At 41.7% G+C, this 15,050-nt stretch overlaps 1 protein-coding gene across 5 annotated transcripts; it reads right to left on the bottom strand.

Annotated features, from left to right (window-relative positions):
• Nucleotides 1-68: 68 nt before the first annotated feature.
• map2k4a (mitogen-activated protein kinase kinase 4a) lies at nucleotides 69-14,266 on the bottom strand. Of its 5 annotated transcripts, none has more exons than XM_040122545.1 (13): nucleotides 13,747-14,266; nucleotides 12,794-12,829; nucleotides 11,680-11,787; nucleotides 8,493-8,595; nucleotides 8,193-8,367; nucleotides 7,926-8,045; nucleotides 7,706-7,825; nucleotides 7,559-7,610; nucleotides 7,336-7,463; nucleotides 2,800-2,877; nucleotides 1,095-1,243; nucleotides 829-874; nucleotides 69-609 (listed from the first exon to the last, which is right to left on the bottom strand). In XM_040122545.1, exons 1-13 carry the CDS (start codon nucleotides 13,895-13,897, stop codon nucleotides 496-498), a joined length of 1,380 nt encoding a protein of 459 aa, XP_039978479.1. In that variant the 5' UTR covers nucleotides 13,898-14,266; the 3' UTR covers nucleotides 69-495. The 5 variants fall into 5 exon arrangements, with proteins under 5 accessions (XP_039978479.1, XP_039978488.1, XP_039978493.1 ...); XM_040122554.1 differs by having other exon boundaries at nucleotides 11,680-11,784; XM_040122559.1 differs by lacking the exon at nucleotides 11,680-11,787 and adding an exon at nucleotides 11,606-11,638 and having other exon boundaries at nucleotides 13,747-14,264.
• Between the last annotated feature and the right edge of the window lie 784 nt (nucleotides 14,267-15,050).

The following is a 15,050-nucleotide window of genomic DNA, read 5'->3' as shown; positions in this document are numbered from 1 at the left end:
TTGAAGAATCTCCAAATCAGATACTCCACATGATTTTGGTTCTATAAATACAAGTTCCAGGTTATTTGCTTTTTTTTTTTTTTTTTTTTTTTTTAATTTTCATTTTTTTTAAATCACTACTAATCACTGAGATGCGTCCTCAACGAGACGAGTCAAGACCATGATTGATTTGATTCAGCTGCTGTTATTACTAACGTGACGTGTGCGTCAGTGTGTTTGTGAACAAGAGAGAAACAGAAGTGTGTTAACGTTTATATATTATACAGACATGACTGAAATGAACACCACTTTTATTGCAAATGGTGTTTTTTTGTTTTCTTTTTTTTTAGGCTTTACAATTCTCTTTTAACACTGCAATAAGGGGACCAAGCAAATTTACATGAGGATTGTTTTGTTTACTTTGTTGTCTTTTCTTTTTTTTCCCCCCCAGTGTCTTTATTGTTGCAGACTGGTGTATATTTATTGATTGTATTTTTTTTGTTTTCTGTTCTGCTTTCAGTCCATATACATTGGGGAGCTGGGAGATGCTGGCATCTGATCCAGGATCCTGCAGACGTAACCGGCTACGTCGACCGAACGCTCCTCGTACATCTGAATGAACGGGTCTTTCTAAAAAAGGGGGAAGGAAAAAAAAAAAATTGGTGTACTGTACAAAATAACACTCTGAAGCAGATAGGATGCACTGCAAAAAAAACATGTTAAGAAAAATAGAAGTGTGACTGGGATTTGAGTTGGTTTAATGCATTTCAAAGCCTTCATTTTGTGTTGTATGAGTGTGTACAGAGACGTTTGGTTTGTAGCCGTCACGATGACTCAACACGAACTCACCAGCAGCTCCTTGTACTTTGGCCTTTTGGACTCATCCTTTGTAAGGCTGGAGGAAGAGATACAAAGGAGGAAATATAAAAGTGTTAGAACATTGGAGGGTGCAGTTTGGACTCGTGTCCACCAGGGGGGGACAGCAGCAAAGCAAGCAGCCAGTTTTGACTCCTTGACACAACAGAAAACCTGGAGTGGAGCCGATTTCCTGACATCACAACCTCACGGAAATTTAAAAAAATGCTGCAGAGACTTTCACATCAGTCTTTCCTCACCACACGTTGACGAAGGCGATGAATTTGGGGGAGAAGCGCCTCTCCTCCGAGTTGCTGAGCTGCGGAGGGTCTCCTCTCACCACCTGGGTCAACTGGTCAAACACACTGTTCCACTTCGGGTAGGGGAACCGTCCTGTGGCCAGCTCGTACTGAAACACATTATATACATACAACTTAAATAAGGTGCTTAAGGCGACTTCTGGTCATCCACAACCTCCGTCATGTTTAATATCTAATATTTACAAATATGATTAAAAGTAAATAAGCTGCTGGGAAACATCTGTAGAGCCAATCAAGACGCAAATAACTAAGTAAACAGGAAGTCACCGTAGCGTCTCAAGCCAGCTTAACTCCAAAAATTCATTAAAAAGATGTGTTTTATAAATGCAGGGGTTTTTTGTTTATATCTGCATACATGGAGAGATGAGTGTGTTTCAGAGTAAGTAGCATCATGCTGAACCTCACGGATGATATTAACTAATGCAGTCAAATGTTACTGCACAGTGGTTTGAGGTATGCTGTGTTACTTTTGATCTACATCATTATTGAACAGCCTTTATTCCATATCACCTCTTTTATTCTTCGCTCTAGACGGGTCCCATATCAGCGAGTTCATGTCACACAAACGTCACACCTGGCGGACACTGGGTGTAAGCATTTAGTAACCACTAATCTCTAGGTAGGAACTAGTTAATGTGGTGCAACGCGTTTTAATCTCGTGACGCCTTGTGTTAGAGCCAGGCCCAGTTTGAACTTATAGCTGCTGCCAACGGCACCAGTGGTCTAACTAGTCATTAGCGTCCCAAGAATATGCTCGCATGCGTTTTCCTCTGTGCGTGTGCATCCAGTCGGGTGCTGCTCACGTTACGCAGATGGGACATTTCTGTGGGTTGTGTGTGACCACCCAGTGCTCAGATAATCAGCCAGTTTATTTTCACATGTATACATTGCTAATTATCCGATTTGCAAATGACGTGAGATGTGTCATCGTAGTTGTCTACATACATGCAAGGCTGGTCCCACCCTCAACTTGACGAGGAGCGTTTGTGGTCGACATGTCGTCAAGTCCATGCAGAATTACAGAAGAACTGGGAACAAGACAGTAATGTGCGGATATTTTTGTTCTTCCCAGTATATTTGTGTAACTCACCGTTACCCAGCACCCGTAAACCAAACCAATGTTGTAAAACTCCAAATCAGGTCAAACTGAACGAGAGAACCCAGAGGAAATAAATATAGGTAGGGAAACAGGTTTCCCTGCAGTGCTTTATGGTAGCGGCCGACTACCCCGCCTGAAATTAAGACCACCTCCACTAAGGTCATAAAAAACTAAATAAACAGTCAGCCATCTGGGAAAAGGAGCAGAGGTGCCACTCCACAAAGTAGCTGTCATATATTTATTGAGCGTGCAAATGGTTTAAGCTGCCACCTTCTAACCAAATTGTGCCTCACCACCTGGTTTACACCTTAAATATAAACTGCAAATAATTCAAACATTAACAATTAAGACTGCATTCCGGGTACTGCAATACTCTACGATTATGATTTTAATCTATACAGTCAAATCTTTTCTCCACGCTCATTAAAGAGCAACGGATATCTGAGCTTTCCGCTCCCCTTTTAATGGTAATGCTCAAAGCTAAATAGCTCAAAATGTGTTTTTTCTTTCCTCACCAATGGAGTCAGGATGGTAATGAAGACTCACCAGTGTGATTCCCAAACTCCAAACATCTGAGCGGACATCGTAGCCTTGCCTGGATGCGCTGGGGTCTATTCTCTCTGGCTGAAAATTAAAAAAAAACAGGAATATCAGATTAAAATTTGGGCCCAGAAACAGGAGTCAACGCCAAAAAAGTCCAAACGGGATTTCGAAGAAAGATCCTACGAAGGCCGTTGGTGTCCTGACTGGGACAGAGAGAGACTTCAGGTCATATGACCACCATCATGTTCTGGTGGCAAAAAGATACTTAGAAATCAATAAAATGTTCTGACTCATGATAGCACCTCAGCAGGAGCATTATTACTGGAGTGACCTGGCTCTCAGGTCATGCTTTCGTGAAAACCTGGCAGAAGAGACTGAAGCACCGCGGCTCGTCTCGTGGCCGACGCCTAGGCGTCACACACACACACACACACACACACACACACACACACACACACACACACAGGGGGGGATGACTGAGAAACATTTTGTACGCAGGCTTTTTGGACAACGCATTTACCTATTATTTAACTGTAGCTCACTGAACGATAATGTGTGCATTCGATGCAGCACTTCTGAACAAGATTTTCACAGATTCAGCAAATACGGCCTCCTGGACTTTTGTTTCACTCTCATGCGTGTCTCAATCAGTTGGAGGACTGCTGTGAGTTTTTCTGACCACCAGATGTCACTGTTGACTTTAAAGCCCCAAAGCCTCAAATCTTTTTTAGCACGGGAAAAGGTCTCACTGTTGAAAAGGTGTATAATGTAAACAACTTGATGATTGACGATTTTGACCTGAAGTTTTATGGTGTAAAATCTTCCATTTTCAAGCTCACGAGGGAGCCTAAAATGTTTTTTGTTTCTTTTTATGCCTTTCTTACACCCTGAGCTCCAGACTAGATCATCAGAAAGAAACAGTTATTTATGCCCAAATTGGGCCAAAACAAGTCCACCCCTGAGAATACCAAGCCAGTTCATCACCTCTTGGCGTGTTTTCACCTGCACAGCAAGATGCCATCATCTCCAGAGCACAGGCACAAGTTCCTGCCTCTCAGGACCGCAGCGTGGCCCCCCCTTCACGCCTTAGGAGACTCACTTCTGCCAGTTCTGTCATTCACACCCTCTCCTCTTCGGGTTCATCACAACTCACAGAGCAGACGTGGTAATGAAGGGTTGTCAGGGGGCTGCAGAAGCCTCCTGCCTCCCCGGCTGCCGCGCGGAGAGGAGGGAGCACCTCGCTGGCCCATTTACAGGCCTGAATTAGACGCTGACGTCACCCGGCAGAGTGGGACAGTCAGCGCTGCAGCACTGGTGGGTTTTATAGAAGAGCAGCTGACTACTGCAGAGAGCCCGCTCACATCTGCCAAGACTGGAAGTGTTTAGTCTCTACAGTCATAGCATATAAACAGCATTAGTGGGGAAGCGATTAGACAACAATGTTAACATTTGTAAGTTCAAACTTCTCCTCTCTTATCTCTAATTTTAAAACTGAATCACCGTGGGTTTTTGTGACTGCTGTTAAAACAAAGTATGCAACTAGAAGGTGGCGCTTTGGACTCTGGAAACTTCCAGCTGGCATTTGTCTTCATTTCTTGACATTTCCCCAGACAAAATAATTACTCAAAAACACAAAGGAAATATCGAAAAAAAAGACTGGTTTCATGCGTTACTCTGTGCTGAGTTCACTTTTTCGGAACTGGTCTCGCAGGCAGCACAACAGCAGTAGTCAGTGAGGACTAGACTGTGGATCGCTTTTCACGCTTTGACACAAAAGGCATCCAGCGACTAAATCTATCAAATTTCCTGAGCTGTTTTCTCACTTTTAACTCAACCACCACCAAACATCTGTGTATTTACAGTCAATTTTTTGCACATTTACATACTTTTTTAAAAACAAACAAACAAAATTTAAAATTTACATAACAAACAAACAAAACAAAACAAAGAAAAAAATTTGCTATATTATGCTACATTTACATCTAATAAAGAAGGAAAATAAAAACACAAAAAACCACTCACTGGGCCATACAACACTCATTTCACCACTCCTCTATGGAAGCCTTTCTGGAGGACAGAGTTATTGTATTACTGGAATTACTTTAGTTTCGGAAAAACTAGTGAGGGATATTGCAGCATTTCTGATTCACTAAGGAGGCACAATCTGAGCAGCACCATTATTTTGTTGTAATGAAATTTAAAAAAATTAAAAAATTAAAGCTCCAGTTTTCTTTTTTGGAGACAAATGCTGTCGGCCTTATCGTACACAGGTTGATCCGGAAGTGTGCACAAAGAGTTTTGGTTGTTTTAGTGCATTTCGGACGTGAGGGTAACCGTTGGTAAAGAGAGAGCTTTGAAAAAGTGAACTTAGTATAGAGAAATGTGTCCAACCAAATGTAAAAAACTGTAAAGGCTAAATACTATCATAATCATAACCGTGACCACAAAAAGTTGTGAATAAGAGCTACTGGTTCGATAAAAACGCCAAACCCAAGCGATAAGTCAAGCTCTCCAGCTGCACTGAGGTCAGTGTTTCTACATCACTGAGCCTGCAGCAACCAGCAGCGCGGTGATCAAACACCTGGCGAGCGTGCCAGCTGGAAACCAGAGACTGGAGCTGAGATTCCTGCGCCCTGAGTTCACAGCCCTCGGGAAGCTCCTGCGTGACTTCGTTCGAGACCAAGTCATGAATGAAGCGGCCTGCCTCGGCCTTTCAGAGGGCGGAGCGCGCATGACGGCGGTGGTGCTGCTGGGGTTGATGTGCCGCTGGGTCCTGATAGGGCCTAACCAAATTTAGAATGGAAACTGCTGTTGAGTTACTGGGGAGGCCTGGGGTGGGGTGGGGTGGGGGGGTGGGGGGGGGTGCCCCCAGCTGACGTAACCCCGAGACAGAAAATATCCTCCAGTGATGACGACACGATGAGATCAGCTCTTTGCACTGCCAAAGATTTGGCGCTCTTCAGTTATGTTGCACGCACACGTATACACAACGCACACGCAGCAGCTGTTCACTGAAAACATGGTCTGGTTAACAAGTGGGGGTACTGATCACTTAAATACTTTATTACGCAAAAATGCTTGACATGCAGCTACTAAAATGTGAGGATTTGCAGCTTTGAACTATTTTATATCATAGTAAACTGATTATATTTGGATTTTTTACAGTTTTACGGTCAAAAAAAAAAAAAAAAAAAAAGGAAATTGTGATTTACATTTAATCAATTAATCTATTGACAATTGTCTTTTTATCAAAAAGGGAAACTCCACTGATTTTAGGGGCTTTTGGGAAAGAAATGGTGATTCATCAGGTACGGAAGGTCACATGAAATGACTTGACGAGTTGCGTTATGGGAAATAGAGGATCAGGTGACCCACATCAGGGACTAAAACTCAGGATATCTAAATCTCTGCTGCTTTGATTTTGACCACTTTGAAAAACCTGTGTCTCGTCAGTCCAAGAACTATACGGACGGAAAGTAGAAAGTTGCTCAAGTTCCCCTTGAATCAAAAGTGAAAATAATCAGTAGTTGCAATCCTAAATAGAGATAAACACGACTTTTCATATGGTCACTGTTAGGTTTTCCTTTTCCAGTGCAACACAGGTCAATCAATGGAGTAAGTGTGTAATAAGATTATTCCTGCTCCAAAGCACTTATGGCACCAGAACACACAATCCGCCATCTGCAGGTTGGCGGCGGGTGTTTCTGATCAAGCGCTCAGATTTCTGGCTTTTGAAACTTTCTTTCTGGCCCCGACGTCAAAACTCACCACAGCTGACATTTCAAGACTCTTGCACACAAAACCTCGGAAAGCGACACCTGCTATCACCTTACAACCATCTACTGAACCTTTTACGGACACACATAACTTGGTGGCCTTTTTTCTGACAGGTCTTAGTCAGAACCAGGTCAAGCAGGGGGGGGTTTGCTAGTATCACAATTCTCAGCGCCATCCATTCCAGCTGTAGTGATTCATCATGAATCATTTTAAAAAGACAAAACTTAAATATAACTACTGTCTTGTGTCACCAGACGAGTCAGACACCTGCCCTGATTCATATCTACATCCGTTTTTTTTTCCCCCTCCACTGGCTAAAAAAAGGCAGAAATGTTTGCTTTTGTAATCGATTGAACCCACTGAAGATTTCGGGTCATCCGTGTAACACGGGTGTGTGATTTGATACCGTCTGGTGTGCGATGAATACGTCATTGCCGGAGAAACGTACGTCCCCCTTGCAGTCATGTCAAGACGGAGGGCGAGCACAGAAAGAGCACAGGCGCTCTGAAGTAGTCATTTATAGCCGGGATGAAGTGCAGGCAAGGACATGCGAGAGTCTTTTATTTCGGAGAGCAATGCGCTCGCGCTTGGTTGATCAGACCTCTACTATGTTCCTTTGCAGTACAAGATCCTCGAGATGTGACTGAGCTCCACATCTCAGTCTTGGGGGGGGGGGCGGTGTTTCAGCTGATCAACTGTTCCATACCCATCTCCCAAAAAACACAGCATAGAAAGAGTCGCACCAAACTCCGTGCCACTTACTGCCATGTACGGTCTGCACCCTGCATCTCTGGTTTTGGCGATGGAATCCACCAGTTGACCGCTGATGCCGAAGTCACACAACTTTATGTTTCCGTTCCTGTCCAGGAGGATGTTTGACGGCTTAATGTCTGAGGGACGAAGAAAAGACACAGTTATTGAAAAGAAGCCTGAAGCTATACAAAATTTTTAATTAAGAAAGGAAAGGCCCCTGGTATTGTCGTACCTCTGTGTATTATTTTCAAGTTTTCTTTTAAGTGGTTAAGTGCTTTCACAGTCTGCAACACAGCAAAATAACAACTGTTTAGTAGCAGCAGTCGATTATTAGGTTTCTTTGTTTAAAAAAAAAAAAAGATCTTAACATAAAACTTACAGCTAATGTTATTTTTCCTAATATTTCTTCTGGAATCACGTCGTCTAATGAGCAATATACAAATTTGTAAAATTTGTCTAACGAGGTAGCCATAAGTTCCATACAAATCCAACAGTCACCCTGAAACACAAGAGATGCAGATGAGATGCATTTATCAACACAATAATAACTGTTTCATATTTAAAATACAGTAACAAGTTGAAACGTTGCTTGATCTCACCTCTCTGAACAAAGCACCGTAAAACTGCACGATGTAAGGACAGTCACTACTCCTCATGACGACGTCCAAGTCCATCAGCAGCTGCTTTTGTTCCTTTTCATCGACCGTTGACCGAATTCTCTGTGGTAAAAGCATCAGACAAAGACACGATCACACCGTCGAACAGTCAGAGAGCGCACATAGCTGCCCCGGCCACACAATCTTCAACTGCATATCTGTTCCCAGGTTCTGCCCTGGTCTGAACAGTGAGAGTTAAATCACGATCACCTTGACCGCCATGATCTGGTTACTCGGCTTGTGCACCATCTTGTTGACGGAGCCGTAAGCCCCTCGGCCAATCTCGCCCAAATCTTTGAGATCCTCGGCTGTGAAGTCCCAGTGCTGCTCCGGGGAAATCTTCAACTTTCCTGACGACTCGATACTGTGTGTTCTCAGCCTCTCTCTGAGAAAAAAAAAAACCCCATAAATTCACAGTATGTGTGTAAAAAGATTTAAAGAAAGATGTCTGAATATGGTGCTGCTGGGTTTCCTTCTGGGGAACCGACACGAGCTCCGGGGTTCACTCACATGTGCGGATTTTGAAAGGGCGGCCCCGCCGTGTTCAGTGTGAACCTAGTTGTGGGTTTGATTGGAGGGTTGGCAAAGTTCAGCTTCAGGGCTTTGCGTTTACCTGACCAGGAGAAGAAACAGTCACGGGATCACGTTTTAAATGAAGCGGAAAATGCTGAGGATGGAGTGAGACCAAAAAACAAACTCATCCCACATGAAAGGTCAGAACGATAAGTGAGCGAAAACAACACAAACCATAAAATGGGATAACAGGAAGAATGAGGAGACAAGTACATTTATCCAAATTTACCCAAGTACGTGGATGTCATGCTTTCCATAGAACAAGGGGACAAGTACTGGCAACTTCTGCATCTCCATATATGGACATTTTACAGAATACCGTCAAACTTTGCTGTCGGATTTCCAAAAAAACACTCACCTATGAGCCTTGGATATGCCTGGTGATATTTATTTTTTTCTTATTGTCAACAAATCCCATGAAAAGACCCAAACCGTAGAGCTCCAGTGTTGTCCAGAAACACTTAAACCGTTGCACCGGGTGACGTGTTCCTTCATCAACACGAAAAACACACACTGGAGTTTTGATTATTTTGACCCAGTCGCACCGTCCTGCTGCACCAAATGCCCACTGGAGCACCAAATGTGGATTAGTCCGCTGCCGAAAGTGGTCCCCAACAAATGCAAAAGCAGTTTTTAAAGATTTGCATCTTCAGTGGCAAAGAACGGGCTTGCAGGTGAACACCACCGACAGAGTTTTGGAAGTCGTGAGGTACTTTTCGTGGGATTTGTTGACAGTAGGAAGGCCTTGTCCTAACCCTCTCCTACATCGTCCTCATTCTTTATGTTTCCTGTAATTTCAAGAACTAACGGGTGCAGTTCAGCCTTTCATAGAAGCTTTACTTGCAAAACAATGGCTAATAGCACTTACAGTCAGGTAGACAGGTATATCATTTGTTAAAATTCTGTTTACGTTGTGACTATAACCCAATCACCAAACGTATACACTCCCTGGCCACTTTATTAGGTACACCTCTACGATCTGATGCAATCCAGTACAACGGCCCTGCCGCACGTTCTGCCTTTTCGACGCTTACGATGATCCTTTTTTCGTCACAACCTTCTGAGGTGCGCTAATTCAACTATGTGTTAATTACTAAAGGTTGTAGGTAGAGGTGGTGGGCAAAACATTAGGAACGCCTCTCACTGTAACGTAGTCCAGTTCCACACCACAGCAAACTACAACGTCAATAATAAACATCTAGTTAGATGAATACCTCTCTGACAGTGTCAATCAAAACAGAACATCATTGTCTTTGCAAAGGTAGAATTTATGGCTGAGGCGGCATATTGGATTACATTAGCTTTCACCGGTGCATCTAATAAAGTGGCCACCGACCCTCTACAACAACATATTTTGAGAGTGCTTTTTATGTTTTATATATATCATGATATAGTAATTGTTTTTGGAAAAGAATTAATAAAAAAACGTAATATTGCTGTAAGGCGGTCCTGCTCTCTGGTTTGTAATGTTAAAAGAATAACTATTACGGTCTAGATTTACTTTACAGGTTATAATTCAGTAGACCCATCTTAAACTGATGCATCTAATACAACAGTCGTGAAATAAATCCTACCTTCATGAAGGTTATAACGTTGAGAGGTGGCGATTCAACTCTTTGATCATCTTGGCGGACGTAGTTCATTTGTTTGCTGCACTAAACTGTGTTGCGCTATACAGGGAGGTGTTTCTGTTACTCAGACTACCCTCACTGATATAAATAAAACATTTTAACCTCCATAAAGCTAGGATTTGAGGCTCAAGTGTTGCATTAGACTGCATTAGTTTATGCCGGGCCTAACGCACTGGCAGCTCAGTGTAAATGATGTGGGAAAATCCCTGACAAATTTATATCATCTCACTGTATGGACAGTATCATCACGTCGCCCGGCCCTAAGTTATACTGGAGTCACCTGTTCAGCAGCAGCCTAACACACTCATCTATTTATCTCAGGCTTTCAGCAGAGCACTGAGCCTATCAACACCCACTCCATTTTCCTACCACTTTCTTGCAGTGCTACCTACATTTTGGATCCTTTAGTCTGATGCAGAAACAGAAATGTAGCATGCTGCAAAAATCCCAGACACCTACATTCACAATGCAGACACAAAACCCACCACAGGTCAAACAAAAAATAGGGTCAAAACAAAACACTTCTCATATATATATATATATATATATATATATATTATATATATAGATATAGATATCTCTCTCTCTCTCAATGAAGACATGCTTCTCAAGGCCAACTGCTTTGATTTCACCTTGAATCCTAGGACAGCGTTCCCTGCTCGCTCCACCCAAAATACCACAAGAATGTGTGTGTGAATTCCAGTAGGCTTCAGTGGAAAACATCACTTGAAATGACAACTTTTGAGTGTGTGCACCTTGTCTCGACAGGCAAGTGCTATGCTTAAGTGCACCCATGCCAAAAAAAAAAAAAAAAAAAAAAAGACAAACCAGTTGACCAAAAAAAAAAAAAAAAAAAGAAACGGTAATGTAACAACACTACAGGCACTACTTTTGCTTGTTAGTGACACACTGAAAACCAGTGAAGTAGAGCTTCCATTACAGTATTTAATTTGGAAAAAAACAGTGTTTATTTAGCTGGGAGAGCTCTTCTATCACACTGAGGAGTTAAAATCAGTTGAGAGGATTTTGAGCCAAAATATCAATTCAATGGAAGCTCTGAATTTTAGGCTTGTGCCGATGAAAACAAATACACCTTACCTGTAAGTAGCAGGACAATACAGTGCTTTGTTTTGTTTTTCAATGCAGCAGAGAAATTCTAAAGCATGTATCTTGTGTGAAAAAGGTAGTGATTTATTAAACCGTGTGTGTGACAAGCTGCAGCTTTGTCATTCTCTATTATCTGAGCAAGTGATATTAAGCACTGAACTATTAGCTACCGGCACAAGCCTACGTGAACCCGTCAGAGGTCTTGACTTGGATTAGTTGAGAACAGCAGGACAGACTCCCCCATACCAGACTGTCAGGCGGAAACAAAGGGATGAGAACTGTTGGTGCTGAGGCAAAAAAGGTTTGGCTTACTTGGGGGAGCTCCAGACAGGTTTATCTGAAACCCTAGAGGTGAGAAGACAGCTTTTATTTTCTTCATATTTCACCTTCAATTTGCCAGCTTGTTACGTCTTCCTCAAGAAACTGCTTTGTTAGTAGACTTTCAAGATTTAATGTGACGTCCCTTGCTTCAAGGATTTTAAAATAACCTCCTCCTGGAATACAAAGTTGTCCATTTCATTCAACAAAACCCAGGACTACACAAGGAATCCTGCAGTTTTAGGGTTGACAAATAAAATCACAGAAATTGGCCTTGCTTTGCTTATTTATTAAACATACAGGAGCAACCTGCTGCAGGTTAAATGCATCATCTGGCAGGTAATGCATTAGCATGCACACGCATTTATGAAACAGCTACAAGCACTTAAGTAGGGTGAATTATGTCATGTGTCAGTCAGTGTAACAACAAATGAAGGAAGCAAAATAACCTGTAGATATAACAAAAAGAAAAGAAAAGAGAAGGGATCTAGAAGTGAGTATGAACTACAATCATGAAATGGTTTTACAAGGGAAACATATACAGTTTGATAAAAAGTTTTTTTTCTCGGGGCAGCTCACCATTATTCAGCACCATGTCAGGAGTTAGGAATCATTAGTTAGCAGCATTAAGGTGAGAGGTGAAATATGGTCAGGGAAAAGTGAAGGAAAACAGGATTACACAACAGGGATAAATGTCAGATACCTGATAGGTTATGATTATTTAAAAAAAAAATCAATTAAATCAGAGTATTTCAGCCTGAATCATTACTGTTGTTAGGCTGGATTAAGGCAACATATCCTCCTTTATACAGAGTGGTACTAGGAATATAAAATTAACATGCAACTCAGATATATATCCATGGAGTCAATGAAAAAAAAAAACCTAATACAAAAAAATCAAGACAAATCAACCAAAGTGCTAACTGTACAATCTAGTACATACATCATGAGGTAGTAGCTAAAAAGTCAAACTTGGTTTAGTATGAAAATCAGAGCGTATGGCAGATATGAAGGATTTATCAAATCCACTAAAATATGATGCTAGATTTATATTTATGTTAACACTGATGCTGATAGTTGATATGATGACTGATAATTATTCACCTAGAATGAAAACTTGAATTGGTTTTCTAATTAAACTGCTTATCCTACTCTATTAAGTCAAATGAAGTGTGTAGCTACCTGTTTCACTCTGACATCTCCAGCAGGTGTTGGACTCTGAAAGTTAAAATGAGACATTGTTTGTACAAAAATACAGCATTGTAATGAGCATTTGGTTTAGTGGTGGTGTGAATGAAGAGACTGGTTTCTGTTGACAGGCCCTTAAAAGGACTGAGCAGCCTCAGGTTTCGCTGGGCTCATTCCACACAAGTGGGGACCAGGCTGCAACATTACATACACTCACGAGTTGTAAAGAACGTATGGACACCCACCAAACTTTGAAATCAAATTTAGCAATTCAGCGCGGTTTTTCATATTCCCAACCGTATACACGCGTCGTAACGTTACTGCTGATCATTTCTAAACTGTGAAGGTGTTTTGATAAATTCGGCATATTCAAAACCACCATAGCTCTCAATCCAAAAAAGTGAAATCCACTGTATTAATCTAGAGGACGAATGGAGCCTCCTTTGGGAATAACAGGCGATATGAATGTCAAGTGAGCTGTAATTCAAATACATGATGAGACAATGATTAAATCTATGCGGAATAATTTTTTTTATGGTTTGTAAGATTTTTATTTATTAATTTTTTTCAAAGGAAAGTTGCGTGACATATGTAGCTATAGTTTTGACTTAAAATTGCCAATTTTTGGAACGGAGTTTGGCGAGATTCTCCCCAGACAAGAGAGAGAACAGAATGTAACGGTGCTGCGAATTATCCAAAATAGTAACAAGGACATCATGTGCATATTGAACGGTATGAGAAAATGATGGAAACTGGGCAATTAAAAGTCAGAATGTTCCTCTTGGGAAAAATACTGTTCCGTTCCCTTGGGAGTTTTTTTTTTTTCCCCTCAGTCCTGGGAGTAGCCTCAGCCTCCCACGGCTAGCCCTGCTAACATTAACCTTCACTGCAGCAGAATGTGAGCTCCCAGCCACACGCAGATATCCCCCGCCTTCAGCTTCACTTACCCTGCATGCTGCTCATCGTGGTAATGTGCTGAGACTGGGACTGGTGATGGTGGTGCGCCGCGGGTCCTGCGCTGTTGCTGCTGTTGTGGCTGCTAGGTGTTGTTGAGTTGTTAGGACTGGGAGTCGCCATTGTTGTGTGTTTGAATTCCATCAGCAGCGCCGGGCTGCAATGCAGAGACGCGGAGAGCAACTTCACCCTTCCCTCCCAGCCACGATAATTACCGCCTCCCTGACGGCTAACTTCAGCACCGCAGAACAAGCGGCCGGCGACTGCAGAATACCTCGAAATGCTTCAAACGATCTAGAATCTGTAAAACTTTTGGGCTAGGTTAAGAGCTTACTGTGTGGTAACGTTAACAAAAACAAACATCCAGCTAGGCTAGGCTAACTAAACTGGCTAGTCAAGAGGCTTTACGACCCGCAATCAGCTGACCAAGTGACACTGACATGTCAACACCCACGGCCGCTACATGCTATTAGCCACGACCAGGCCGGATGTTCCTTTCAAAATAGAACAAAGTGTAGCGTCACTGGTGTCAAAGTCTTGGCATATCAGCTGTTTAGAAAAATCGGTCATCCGTTTCATTTTAGCTTTTTCTAAAAAAAAAAAAAAAAAAAAAACAAGAGAAACATTTTTTCCTCGTCCCGATGAACGCTTTTCCCCTCATAGTTCCATATGTAACGTACAGTGTGAAAGAGAGGGGAACTGCATGTAAAAATAAGCAATAAGTACTGCAAACACAACTGCTGACTAGGAACCAACAAACTCACAGTTTATTCGGTTAAAGACTTAAAAATGACTCAAATCGCGTATGGAGTTTTTAAAAAAAAAAAAATCAGTTATTACCTGAACGTATCCAGAGTTTGTTTCAAATGAGAGAGAGTCAGTACGAGTTTAAAAAAACACATGTAAAAAAAAAAAAAGTGTCACGGTACCGTATTTCAGTTTGGGGTGAATTTACGGAACAGCTGTAATGAGGAATTGACAAAATGTCGCACACTTGGTTAATAAAAGAAATAAATAAATAAATTAAAACTATTTAGAAATAATTTATTGGGCAAAGCATGTACCGGTAGCCTACTTAATAACTAATTAATTTATAGAAATATATAGATATAAATTCTATAAACTATATCGTTAATATATTTTTAAAAATCAAATACCCAAATGTTTCACATCGAAGATGAATAAGGGATCCTTTGTACCAAGTGCAGTTAATTTAACTAACTGAGATCTCCTCACGCTGGGACATGCTGGTCGTATAAGACGCATCAGCTTCTGCGCAGACATGGTCGCGATGTTG

The sequence above is a fragment of the Xiphias gladius genome, chromosome 3, assembly GCF_016859285.1.
Source record: "Xiphias gladius isolate SHS-SW01 ecotype Sanya breed wild chromosome 3, ASM1685928v1, whole genome shotgun sequence".
Classification (NCBI taxonomy): Eukaryota; Metazoa; Chordata; class Actinopteri; order Istiophoriformes; family Xiphiidae; genus Xiphias; species Xiphias gladius.
The sequence above is the reverse complement of the archived record's forward strand: the minus strand, read 5'-3'. Positions and strand labels throughout refer to the sequence as shown.

Coding starts and splice junctions, on each gene's coding strand:
- map2k4a (XM_040122545.1), bottom strand. CDS start 13,897: ATGGAATTCAAACACACAACAATGGCGACTCCCAGTCCTAACAACTCA. Junction 8,368..8,492: donor CCCTTTCAAAATCCGCACAT/GTGAGTGAACCC, acceptor TTTTTTTCTCAG/AGAGAGGCTGAGAACACACA. Junction 2,878..7,335: donor GGTGCAGACCGTACATGGCA/GTAAGTGGCACG, acceptor TTTAATTTTCAG/CCAGAGAGAATAGACCCCAG.